Genomic DNA, 14,229 nt, shown 5'->3' with positions numbered 1-14,229 from the left:
ATATAAACACTCCATAGACATGATAGATGAACATTTCCACATTGATTTGGCTTTAACGAAGTGAATATGGAATAGCCCGCTGCCAAGGTCATATCTCATACCAAAGTCCAAAGATGAAATTGAGAGTGATAATAGCATTGCCATCGTAAAATAAAAGATAACGAAACAATGAAGAAAACTAACGTATAACCAAACACACTAAACAGCTAGTAGGCATAATGATAGGCGAAATCGTGCGACCCTTGTTTAGAAAGAAACAGATAGATCCTGATGAACTCGGCGAGTCTCAATTACGACGATGTCTTACTCTAGTAGATCTGATTCTCCTTGGTCTAGGGAAGACTCTCGGAGCAGGTGTTTATGTAGTGACAGGCCAGGTGGCCAAGCATAAAGCAGGACCTGCAATGATACTTTCTTTTCTCGTGGCTGCAGTTGTTGCAACTTTATCAGGTTAGTTTAATCGTTTATCATGCACGCTTGGTTGTTGTTTTTTTATTTATCTCTATCATAAGTACTATAAGCAATCATAAGTATTTCAATAAAATACATATAGTCGTCTATAATAAACATGTACAAAGATTTGCAAATTGCTCGTGAATATTATGCCATAAAAAAATAGACGCTTCTTTTATCTACTTTGATCAACGGTAATCGAATTGCACATAACTTATTAATCTAAAATCATTTTACATGTTATAATAAATGCTCCCTCTGTCCACTCTTTTTAATTTTCAAGATATCTGTATTGCATTGGTATTATCTTATTAAATTACATTTTACTACGTTTGTCTCTACATAATTATTTTGCCATTAACCCTGTAATGTATTGAACCATGTACGGGACTCGGTGCACTTATCTCATCTCAAATTAGCGAGATGGTGAGAACGGACACACCTGCAAGTATGTTCGCGATATTCACAGTGTAGTTTGTGTTTAGAACACGCCAGATGATAATATTATTCTGATACCATTTGCACTAGCACCAGCATGCAGCAGTATTATTATGTGGAAATAACAACACATGATATGGAAATCAATTTAAATATCTGATCCGTAATCAACACATACATGTACCGACTAAAATCATCCATTTTTTGTATTATAGATACAGCGGGCACGTTATGGTAGATCTTAACTTTCAACCTTTTTGGACTAATACCCTTCTACATCTATTGATTATATTTTATCTGGTAATTTTGGTTTAGTGTCTTTTGGATATTGCTCTCGTTTTTAATGAACAGATACTTTTTGTGATCAGTATTATTAGAGTCGGAATAATATTTTATAGCATATTACCAAAAAGCAATATGGAATTTGAACAATTGCTGATAAGTGACAAGGTTGCTGTTTGGTTGCAACATTTATTAGGGCGTCATGACGGAATATGTTATTATGCTACACTAATTTTTACTAATACACAATGTTAAATACAAATCAAGTGAATCTTATATATTACACTTTTATGTTATTGCTGATGATATTCTTATTACTTGTGCTGTTTAAATTGCTCTTCCTGTAATTTTTGATATTGACAGCACTATGTTACGCTGAATTTGGTGCGAGAGTCCCTAAGGCTGGGTCAGCATATATCTACACGTACATCGCCGTAGGTGAAGCATTAGCCTTTGTTGTAGGCTGGAGTCTTTTCCTTCAGAATTGCATCGGTAATATTTCAGTTATTGTTGATTAACAGAGCTATTGATAATGAACGAAACCGAAATAGCCAGATGTTTTCGTATCTTTTGTTTGAGTTACTGATCAGATACAACAACCGAGAGGTATACAATGGATGTTGACAGAGATGAATTGATGAAAGAACTAAATAAGAAAACTAAATTGAACTACATGTATTGCATCTATCTGGGACCAAATGAAGACCTTATTTGAAATCTGAAAATGAACCAGCTGCTCATACAATGTTTTAAAAGAAAAATAGAATAGGAATATGTATTTCTAATAATTCTTTGAATGGTCAACTTTTTAAATTTGTTTTTAATTACGTCAACAAAACATTGCAGATTAAAGGTCGACATGTGAGCTTAGTTTGGCCTAAATATTAAAAATTGGAAATTCCTCCTGTCCAGAGGTTAACAATAATATCAAAGATTCTGATAGTTCTTTCAGCTTTAATTCTATTTCTTCAGATTTTGTTTATAAGCAAATTTGTGATATTCCTAACAACAAGTCAACTGGTATTGATGATATTAGTGTAAAACTTCTTAAACTTGCTGCACCGTATATATGTCATTCACTTTCTTATATTTGTAATCTTTCACTTTGTACATCTATGTTCCCAACAAATTGAAATTGGCCAAAGTTACTCCAATCTTTAAAGCTGGTGACAAATTAGATGTTGGGAACTATAGACCTATTTCTGTTTTGCCTCTTATCTCAAAAAAAATTATTGAAAGATCTGTGCACAATCAACTTTATTCATACCTTACAATCTCTGGTATTCTATCAGATAATCAGTCTGGTTTTCGTACAAATCATTCTACTGCAACTACTCTTATTGATGTTGAAGATTATATATTGAAAAACATGGATAGTGGACGTGCTACTGGAGCAATTTTTCTTGACCTTAAAAAGCATTTGATTGTGTAAATCATTCTCTCTTGATTGAGAAACTTTATTGTTATGGTGTTCGAGGTAATGTATTAGAGTGGTTCAAGTCGTACCTTAATAATAGAGCTCAAGCTGTAAATATAAATTCCACACTGTCTAACTTTCAAAACATCAATATTGGAATTCCTCAAGGATCTATACTTGGTCCACTTCTCTTTATTATTTTTGTAAATAGCTTACCTGATACTGTAAATTGTAAATGTACCATGTATGCTGATGATACCACACTTCTTTGTACTGCTAATGACCCTTCTACTCTTCAATCAGAACTCCAGACAAACTTCAATATTATTGCTGATTGGTTCAAGAGTAACAATCTTACTTTAAATGCTAAGAAAACCAAGTTTATGGTCTTTGGTACTCGTCATATATTAGAAAAGTTCAAAAATGTTCACATATATTATAATAATGATAACATTGAGCGTGTCGAAGAATTTAAGTACCTTGGTGTCACATTTGACCCTATCTTGTCTTGGTCAAATCATATTAATAAAATGTCTTCTTGTATTTCTAAACGTTGTGGTATTATCAGACGTATTAAATATTTTGTTCCAAAAGATACTCTCATCATGCTTGCTAATGCACTTGTCATGCCAAACTTCGATTATTGTAGCTCTGTTTGGTCAAATTGTTGTGCTGATCTTTCAAACACTCTTCAAATTCTGCATAACAGATTAGCTCGCATTATCCTGTCTGCTGATATTAGAACACCTGTTAATGATATGATGAGTATCTTACAATGGAACAAACTAAATGATAGATGGTCTAACCAAATGTTGGTTCTTATATTCAAATGCCTTAAAGGTATGGCTCCAAGTTACATATCATCTCAATTTAATTTCATGTATAGCATGCATTCTAAAGGCACAAGGAGTCAAACCAACTTTAATCTCCACGAAGTGTCATGGAATATTAATGCAGGGAAAAGGACTTTTAATTCACGTGCTGCTAAAATTTGGAACAGTCTTTCTGCTGATATTAAATGCAATTATGAATCCATGAGCCTCTCTCAATTTAAGCATAGGATTCATTCTTCATAATTTTGTTTATTCCATCTGCATCATAATCTATTTGTGTGCTCATATGTAATTTTTAAGTTGTATCGTAAAATAATTTATATTATTTACATGTATGTACAGTATTTATATGTAATTTTAAATTTGTTTTTCACTTAAGAATGTTGTACTTTTTGATGCAGGGCCTCCTTGGAAATCAGTGTTTTAGCATTGAATCTCAATCACTGTTCTTTCATGCACTATCAAATGAGCCACATCCATGAAACAAAGTGTGCTGTGCAGTAACGTTCCATGTACCTTTTCTATTTGCAGGTGGTGCTTCAGTAGCGCGTGCCACTAGTGCATATCTTGATTCGTTAATAGATAACCGTATAACTAACTACATGACAGCACATTTTCCAATGGACCATCCAGGACTCGCAGACTTTCCAGATTTCCTGGCTCTGATATTCTGTTTGTTCTTCGCTTGTGAGTATACTACCAAATTCCTATTACTGCTGACCCCAGAGGTAAACTGCTACCCAGAGACTACGTGGCTACTCTTGCAGTGTCATTCCGATGTGTGTACTCTAGAGTACCCACACGGGTACTTAGAGTACCAATGAAGTAGCTGGGCAGCAGTATACCTCTCGGCGGGAGCAATAGGAAGAAGTGACACCATCTCGGCTAAGCTACTAATATCTTTCACCAACATTATACCAATCATTGCTCAAATTTGACCTCCAGTTTTGGAATATGAGTTTTTGTACCTTCTACATCAAATGTGTTATTATAATACACACACACATTGTGCTAAAGAACTGGTGCGATGGGGGAATGATGTAACTTTTACTACATTTGGAATTGTGTAGCGTAAGTTTCAAATATGACCTCAAGTTGTGGAGTATGGCGCTTTTGTTGGTGGCGTCACCATGGTGTTTCAGAATTTTCTTCATGGAATACTAGACGACCCAATGAATTGGATCGCCAAACCCTTTTGGGCTTTGAAAATGTTGAGGTCGTCGGATATAGTTATGGGTAATGCAATTGGATTATAAAGTTGTGAGTGAGTGGTTTTGCATTTGTTGTATGACTATTATACGTGTTGATGAAAAAGTTTAATTATGCAAATAAATGTTCTTCCATTTTTATTTAGTTTTGATGATATTTGGAGTGAAGGAATCCGCAACATTCAACAATATATTTGCTGGTCTTAATATGTACGTTATCGTATATATTATCATCTGTGGATTATTCAAGATAGATGGGAGTAATTGGTCCATTCCGGTTTCTGATATACCAACAGAACCATGTGAAAGGTATGATGTACGAAACGAGCAAAATATTCTAGTTCGTATTATAGCACAAAACATAAATGAAATGACACTACTTCATATTCTTCCGAATTGGATCTCAGACATCCTAGCTATAACTTGATCAAAACATCAAGGTTGTCATTTATTGGTTCGTCATGAAAGATGATGACGTCCATGACAACAATCACTATGACTGAGGAGTCCAATTCGTGCATGGAACAGTCTGTTACAAATATAGGACCAAGTGGTCCCAGATGAAATGTTGACCCTTTACTGATGACTCTGGATTTTTTTCTGTGATTGCTTTGTTTTGAGATTATTGTGAAATATTTTGCTTTGGGAACCGAAGAATAATGCGCCATCAACAAAATCTGGGTGAATGTCTGACCCGGCAGTTTGCCTATCAATATATTGGTAGATAACCCGGTTTTTAATGCTAATTTCGAAAAAAAATTGAGGGCGTTGCTGTGGATGGTCTGGCTTAAATGGGACACTTAACAATATATTTCTCTTAGAATCATAGGAAACGAGACCATTGATGCGGACTGTCCTATCTACGGTACTGGAGGTTTCTTTCCATATGGGTTTAACGGCGTGGTTGCTGGTGCTGCTATGTGTTTCTATGCGTTTATAGGATTCGATGTTATCTCACAAACAGGTGCAGTTATGTTATTAATCGTATCATTAGGTGTCCAAACATCCAAAACCAACTAAACAAAATTAAGATATAATTTCTGATCATAGCTTTAGCAGTAGAAGTTGATTATGTTATAGCAATTATCCATTAGGCGGATGCGCCGTGTTTAGCGTTAGGTTTGGATATTTAATTATAATTATTCTTCAATTTTCCATCCGGAAATACCGGATGAATGGAAAATAAAGAATATTTAAATATCCAAACCTAACGCTAAACACGGCGCCTCCGCCTAATGGTAATACCAAATAATGTCTACAATTGAAGTAGTACATTTTAATATTCTATCAATGATTTGCAATAGATATTTACCTCTAATTATTTATACCAGGTGAAGAAGCTCAGAAACCACAGCGCAACATTCCGCTTGGTACGATGCTCTCCTTGCTCATCGTCTTCCTTGCGTACTTTGGAGTATCTGCTGTGCTCACACTGATGCTGCCATATTATAGCCTAGATGAAGCAGCCCCTCTACCAGTCGCTTTTGATAGTGTAGGGTGGTGGTTTGCCACGTACATTGTTACGCTAGGAGGAATTTGTGGTCTCATTACAAGGTACAGCCTTAAGTAAAATATGGATGTCCTTCGTTTGTTACCAACTACACTTGTTCGACGCGGTAAACTCTAACCCTATATAACAGCAATCCAAACCCTAAAGCTGCATTTATACTACATCGTTGAACGATAGCGATTGAAATTTAGCCAATGAGGCACAGCGACAATGCCTGGTAAATAATTATATTGTACAGGCAGGGAAACTAAATCAATACACGTGTATCTGCTATATGCAAGCCGATATACGTGTATTGATTTTCAGATGATGAGATCTTTAGATACCGGGGTAGAAAATGATGAATACCTCCCGTCATTTTTGGTTTCAAAGACGTCAATTGTAAGGCTTGCACTTGAATATATGTGTTGAAAGAACATGATAATCTTGAGTGAGCGTATTGAACTTCAACCGTGCGTTTTGAAATCAAAAATTGACAAAAATTCAGATTTTGTATGTGCAGAACAAAAATATGACAGCTGCCCTCATTCGTAAACACTCGGTTTACGGAACATAACACAATACTGGCGTAGCGTAGATCACTGGTGGAGGATGTCTAAAGCAGATGACGTACCAGGCTCACTGACCTCCACAGAGGTCAATTGTCAATAGCCTTAGTCGGAGGTTCCGCGCCTCATAGTCTCAAAACTATTATACAGGTCGGAAGAAAATGGCCATGCGTGGCTGTTGAAGAACTAGTGGATTCGAGCTACCATCATGGCGATTTCTGCCATGAAGATATCGGGGCGATCACACTGTGTGAGGTAGAGCGCATTTTGTTGCATTGGGAAAGCCGCACCTTATTGCACAAATACAAATCGCTCATCGATGGACTATAACTTCAGCTTATAGTCTACTGCACAAAACTCTATTATAGCCCATTGAAAGTTATAATCCGGGTGTAGCTGTTACGTTGATTGCGTGTCGAACAAGCTGAATGTGTTATATATCTGTAGCAGGTACATTGTTCAAAGGCATTATCAAAAGCTGATGTGGAAGGCTCGAAAATAAGGAAGCGCGGACGTCGTACCAAAATGATCACTTTCAGCAAATTTTGGCGGTTTTGGTGCCACTTTTTATAGTCTATATCTACCTCCAGTCTAAGTTCAGCATGCTCTGCGTTAGCTTAGCGTTACTTGGTGCGTGCACATACTTTTTTCGCGCTCGAGCAACATGTCGCATATGTACACGCAATAAACAATGCTAAGCCAACGCAGCATACGCTGAACTTCAAAGCTAGTGCCGGTGATTAGAGGTAGATATATAGACTATAATAGTGACCACTTGATAATACTTCATACACAATCTGATTATTTTAGTTTCAAGCAGTAATGATTTGTTTCATTTGTTTAAAGTTTGTTCGGCTGTATATTTGCGATGCCTCGTTATATCTATGCTATGGCTTCAGATGGTCTGTTGTACAGTTGTTTAGGATGGGTCAGCGAGAGATCCAAAACACCAATCTTTGCCTGCTTGGTGTGCGGGACTCTATCTGGTAAGTTTGTTCGGGGACATCTTAGCTCAAATTTATCGATTACAGATCCATATGAGTTGACACGTATTTACATTTGGTACGTCCCTCTGTTGGTTTGAGATAAAAACAAAAGACAATTATAGGGCCCATAGTGTACTTATAGGAAGTCGATTTGATTGCATTTACTTTGTTTTAGGTCAATAATTCCAAAACATGTTACCCACTTTTGCTTACAGCTGCTGCAAGCTACATTGTATCACAAAATTAAAACAAAAAAGGTTTTGCAAGTTTTTATGTGGTGTCCTGTAGACAATCAGTGTTATTTTGTGTGAAAAATGAGGTTAATAACTTTGCATCGGTAATATGTCGAGCATTGTGAAAAATCTAAACATTTGGCTTTGGACCTCAGAATATTCCTCGGTTCCAAAGGTAAAGTTATAGATCTTACACAATGCCCTCCAAATAACCGATGCGCAGTTATTAACCTGTAAATAGAAAACTTAAAGTAAAGAGATCACGAACATTACAAAGTATACGTAAGTCATCGGAAACTATTTCTAAAAGACTTTTTTCTCAAGTTGATACATAATTTGTGCATACCATTTAGGTGTACTTGGTTTAATGTTGGATATTGAAGCTTTAGTTAACATCGTGGCTGCAGGTACTCTGGTTCCGTATGCTTTAGTTGCTGCATGTGTTCTCATATTAAGGTTAGTTTTTAGGCACCACTTTTAGATTGGTTACATAGCGCTATCGGTGCATCGATACAAGGTACCGATGGATCCGGGCGATGGCTCTTTCTATCGTACACTGAACATTTACATAATGTCATCGTTTATTATGAAAGTGATAGCACTATTAATATAGTAATAGTATAGCTCATTAAGATACTTGATTTATTGCAGCTCCTGGGCACGATAAAAAAAGACATCGGTACCTAACGGGGTACCGATAACAATATAGGACCAAACTGTATGCGGTGCCTTAATAGTCCAATCGTGGTGCAGTAATTAGCCTTTGTTAGTTGTTCACATTTTCTATATCATAATGATTGAAGTAAAAAAAAAAGCACAACACAATACATCCTAGCTATGGTCTACAGGGTGTCCCTGAAAGAACTGTATCGTCAGAAACTTAATTGTATTGACACTTTAACGCCATAATTAAACATAACTAAATAACTGGTGTGGTTGAGGAATAAATCAGCTAACGATCGCATATTTTTTTAATTTTGACAATTGACCGCACCGTTCTTGAAATATAGGAATGTTACGAAACTCTCTCATTTCAAGCCTTTCCACGATTCAAATATCAATCGATGATCTGTATTTGCAGTGCTTTATGCATCATCAGCGCATGAGGCGTCTATTGTCATTGATAGATATTTTACTCCGTGGAACGGATTGAAAATGAAGTAGTTTCGTAAAATTGTTTTATTTCAAAAACGTAGCGGTCAATTGTCAAAATTCGAAAAGTATGTGATAGCTGATATATTCTTTAACCACGTCGGTTGTTTAGGTTTATTTGGTTTAGGGGTTCAGTTCCTGACAATACAGGTCTTTCAGGGGCACCCTGTATGACGTACTTTTACAGTCTAATATTTGTCGGTATACCGATCATGTAGGCCTAAATCATAAGAGTCACCAAGTGACAACTTGTACGGTGACATAATAAGCATATAATATTACTTGCTATACTTTATATTTTGTACCTTTTAAGTACTCTAACATTGTTTTATCTTGTTCCCCGGTTGAAAATGGAGCTTTTAGAAACCGTTTATTTACAGCAAAAAACAATAACTTTATTAAAAGCAAAGTTTATATCTGGTATCATGCCATTTTAATTGCTTGTCTGTATTCTGTTTGTACCTATATCATTGCAATCAGTGCAACCAAATTAAATATGGTGTTTTTCTGCTGACCCGTTCTCTATTTTATCAGATATGAACCAGATGAAGCCTCAGCCGCTGCAGCCACTATATTGTATCCAAGATTCCGAATAGAAGAATCCAAGAAATTCACCGAATCATCTCTCAAAAATATATTATATAATATGTTCAAACCTAGATATCACGTGGCTACGGGATTGTCATCAACAATTGTCATGATATGTGTCTGTTTACTTTGTAAGTTGTGGAAAACAACCAATAACATGATTAACAAAACAATAAATATCGCATTTCATAGTAACATCAAACACCCATAACAATCATTCATCTTTCAAAACTTTAATAACTTTTTTATCAATTTAATCATTTTAAACCTTTTGGTATCATTTTTGAGTGGGATGGTTCTTCATATCATAAGCAGACATTTTAGGCGATATTTCAGATACTTAATTACTTGCAGAATTATCACATAATGCGTTCGAGGGCTTAAAAATCTGAAAGTCGGCAGAGTATCTTTGTTTGTTTATTGTTTTTAAAATAGCCTAACAATCTTTTCAGGTACCGATACCCATGTTAGATAAACCTGCATTAAATATTCACGTAGCGAATGCCGAAAACAATATATGTGGCATAATATATCATGTGATATGATAACCCCACCCATACTGTTTGAACACCATTTTTAAAGACATGTTTGTCATATTCTCTTCCAGGCGTTTGTTTTTTTGCCTTTTCTGCACTGATAGTGTTTGGGGATGGTGAAGTGTGGGCCATCGCACTTATCTGTATATTTAGTCTCTTCATTGCAATCTTATTATTTATCGTATGGAAGCAGCCACAAAACACCATTGAATTGATATTCAAAGTTCCTTGGGTACCATTTGTACCTGCAGCAAGCCTATTTATCAACATCTACTTGTTATTACATATGGATAAACGGACGTGGATTGGATATGCAGGATTTATGTTAATAGGTAGGTGCTAGGTATCATGTAATCCTCTTTTCGACGATATATAACTAATCGCCATACAAGTCAACGCTCGGTTGTTTCCTGTGATAATAACAATTTTACGCATTTAAATATACATGATATACAACTTTAAATGTAACAACATAAACATATGTTTACATGCTAATGTTGGTTTGTTCCCACAGGCTTATTTATCTACATCACATACGGAATTAAGCACAGTAAGGAGCGTAAGACAATCGCCATTTGTGAGCATGAACCTCTATTAATTCCTAACGAAAGAAAAACACCAAAACAGTCTCTATCAAATATTGACCTGGAGATGAACGAAGAAAACGATGATGGCATTAAGCTTACTCCAGATGGCGCTGTATATGTCAACGCAAGTACGCCAGCAGAATATCAAGCCTGATAAAGCATGGATACCACCAAAGATGTCACAATGATTAAAATGGTTTGTAGCCAATCGCGCAGCCATCATATCTTGTTCCTGTGAAAGTCTCTGTGCAACGTGAAATGTTTGTCCCATTCATTTTGAATTTGAATTCTATTTGAATATGAGTTTAGACGGGAGCTGACAGTTGTTCCTAAGGTTTGCTAGTCCGAAAGTACGTTTCGTTAGCCCGAAAGTAAAAAGCGTTTAGGTTATGTTATAACAAATTTAGAACTGTTTGTGAAGATTTCATGATTGCGTGTTAATCCAATGGCGACGTTAAAAATGGCGATATCGCATCCACCACCGCTTGAAAATAATGTTTTATCAGTTTTTACCTACCATATTGTAAAGAAAAGCGTAAGAAAAAACACTGCAAAGAAGATCATTATTTCACTTGCACACGCATTTTTAAGGTATTGCATCCATTTTGTTGTCATTAACCATAGAACTACGAACTACTACCAACCCCCTAAGGTTATTCATCAGTCATAAAAAAATGTGCGTCTTTATGCCCAAACGACTAACCTAATTGTAGACATGGTAGATCCGTTCTCCGCGCTTAGTGATAAAATGTTACCCCAGCACCTTACCCGGGGTAGGACCGACCATCAAAAATGACCATAAAAAAAGGGGGGGTAAATTCGATGATAATCGCATGTTTGTAGCCGGAAATCAATCATTTTTGGCTATGGCTAGAATAGCTTAGAATTTCCCAATTTTGCAAGGGTGCGCTCACATTATGATGTTATAGCGACATTATGTAGGGAATGTTTGTACTCATTTTGGTATCACTGGATAGAGGAGACCCATAGCTATACAATAGTATACAAATATTAACTGTCTATGAGTGTGATCGTCGAAATATAATCACGAGGTGAAAGACGGATTGTTCCATTCCACGAGCCGGAACGGCGAGTGGAATGGAACAATACATCTTTCACCGAGTGATTATATTTCGACCATTACACGAATTTAAGACAGTTAATATTTGTTTTATATCACTCATGCATAAATTCTATTACTAAAATACTATTTAAGGTAGGAAATACATTTTTCATCAACATAACACCATGTTTTGCCGTGATATACTTCACATTTTGGGGTCCACCCCATAACTAAATCGGCGAGTCCAAGAGTCAGCGCACGGCTTGGCGCAGTCGTACTACGGCAGAGCACATGATGGTAAAGACTATCACACGGAGAGGGTGATGGTAAAAAATGATAAATGGTAATCAACCAATGAACTGTCTAGAATTTATGTATGAGTGATATAACACCAAATATAACGGTATGAGTTAAACATTAGGGGATGCACCCTAGCCCCTTTCGTAGTCAGTGTTACAAAATATCGCTCAGTAGTTCAAGGATTAAAGGTAACATATGACGTCATGTTTGGATTTTTTAGCTGTAGCCGTAGCCCGTAATCAATGACGGTTTGACTGTCGTTTTGAGGCACCAATGTATTTATGTCGTCATGTGACCAGACTGATTACATTTACATATTATTATGCTTCATACAGAGAAATGTTGATTATGTAGGCCTATATAATATATGCAGAAGAATGTACTGGTTATTTCTTCAAAATACGTATATAATAGTACATGTATTCAAACGTCCTTCGTGAGTTTCTTATCCATGTTCATGGTCTAGTATTGTACATTGAGTAATCGTTTTAGGTACTTTAAAACTTCAAAGAAATGTTAAACTTCTTATTTAAGTGGTTTTGGTTAATACAACGGATTTTGAAACAAGGAAACTGAACAAATGCGTAATACTATAATTCTCGCTATTCACAATAAGGGCGCCGCCAACTTTTACGATATAATCGTGATGTATCATGGGAAAAGGTCGACATCAAGTCCGCGCAATACGAATATTACCATGCTATTACATAGGAACACGTGACAATATTTTTTAGTTTGTAAATATAACGGTATTACACGCAAATGGATAGAGCAAAAATGACTTGTGCACATTTCAAATCACATTATTTAGTATTATTGCATATCGAGTCGCGTGTAACACCTTTATTTTGACAAACTAAAAATATTGTCACGTGTTCCTATGTAATAGCATGGTAATATTCGTATTGCGCGGACTTGGATGTCGACCTTTTCCCATGATACATCACGATTACATCGCAAAATCCGCTGGCGGCGCCCTTATTGTGAATAGCGAGAATTATTGGGTTGTGTCGTTATTGCAAAGAGCTATTGCCAAAATAATTTCCGAACATTAAAAGGCTTGCTTTTTAACAGTTCGTTTATAAGTTTAATCGTAATACTTGACCTGTCAATCTGTGAGCTTGAAAAGGTAGTCATCATACATGCTCGTATAATAATGAATTTCAACCTTTTAGGCGACGAAAAAAAGAAACCCTGTTCTACGGGCGACGGACCTTTCAAGTAGGGTCGGTCGGTCGGCCTTTTTTTTTCTTTTTTTTGTGGAAATGACACAAAAAATCACCAAAATCTGTAAATAATTTGCAATTTGAGAAAATATTTTTTTTTTAAATTTGTTCCTGAAATTTCCGAAATTTGGGTCGGCATTCATTTGTACAGGACAATTTTTTTCCCAATTTGTTCAAAATCTGGGTCGGTCGGGCCCGTAGAATAGGGTTTTCTTTTTTCGTCGCCTTAGTATGATTTTGTAATTACCATCTTTTCGATATCTGTGGTTAGGGTTCACTTGTGTCGTTTAAGATGTGTTTGGAATTATAAGGAATTATTTACCTTTACATAATTATTTTGGCATCGTGGAACTTCGTAAAACAGCCTTTGAACTCCAGAGACACAAACCGACTCAAAGGACTCTATATATAATCTAATGTACATAAAGGAAAATGGTTTAAACAGTTGCAGTTGTTTAACAATTGAATATATGAATACAAAACCCACCCAAGTCCATACTTTGGCCACATTGAGTTAAGCATAGGAAATTGTTGCTATACATAGGCCTGTCATATGTATGAAAGAACAACTCAAATTCATACTCTGTGTCTATTGAGCATGTGAAAAATAGCATGTATGAAAGAAACACCCATATCCAGGATTTGAGTCTTGTAACACATTGATTGAAATCCAGTATGTACAAAAGTCCACGTGTAACACATTCATTGCTGGAGAGTGACTTTTGAAAAAAAAATGAGTTTAATCAAGGAAAGTGTGTGGTTTATATTACATGGCAGTATGCTTATCAACATTATATATACATACCTGTGTGCTTAATTTTGTATTCTCTTACTACTGGTAATCTCACTCCAACATTGTTGTCTTTGTA

General features: G+C 36.0%; 1 protein-coding gene across 1 annotated transcript; it reads left to right on the top strand.

The window, feature by feature from the left end:
* The first annotated feature begins 218 nt into the window (after positions 1-218).
* On the top strand, positions 219-10,925 carry LOC140156470 (cationic amino acid transporter 2-like). Its single transcript, XM_072179414.1, has 11 exons — positions 219-450; positions 1,537-1,665; positions 3,955-4,110; positions 4,778-4,940; positions 5,453-5,595; positions 5,963-6,185; positions 7,536-7,675; positions 8,262-8,364; positions 9,595-9,779; positions 10,256-10,516; positions 10,699-10,925. The coding sequence occupies exons 1-11, from the start codon at positions 219-221 to the stop codon at positions 10,923-10,925; spliced, it is 1,962 nt and encodes a 653-aa protein (XP_072035515.1).
* The last annotated feature ends 3,304 nt before the right edge of the window (positions 10,926-14,229 follow it).

The sequence above is a fragment of the Amphiura filiformis genome, chromosome 7 (genome assembly GCF_039555335.1).
Source record: "Amphiura filiformis chromosome 7, Afil_fr2py, whole genome shotgun sequence".
Classification (NCBI taxonomy): Eukaryota; Metazoa; Echinodermata; class Ophiuroidea; order Amphilepidida; family Amphiuridae; genus Amphiura; species Amphiura filiformis.
Note: the sequence above shows the minus strand (reverse complement) of the source record. Positions and strands in the feature narration are given on the sequence as shown.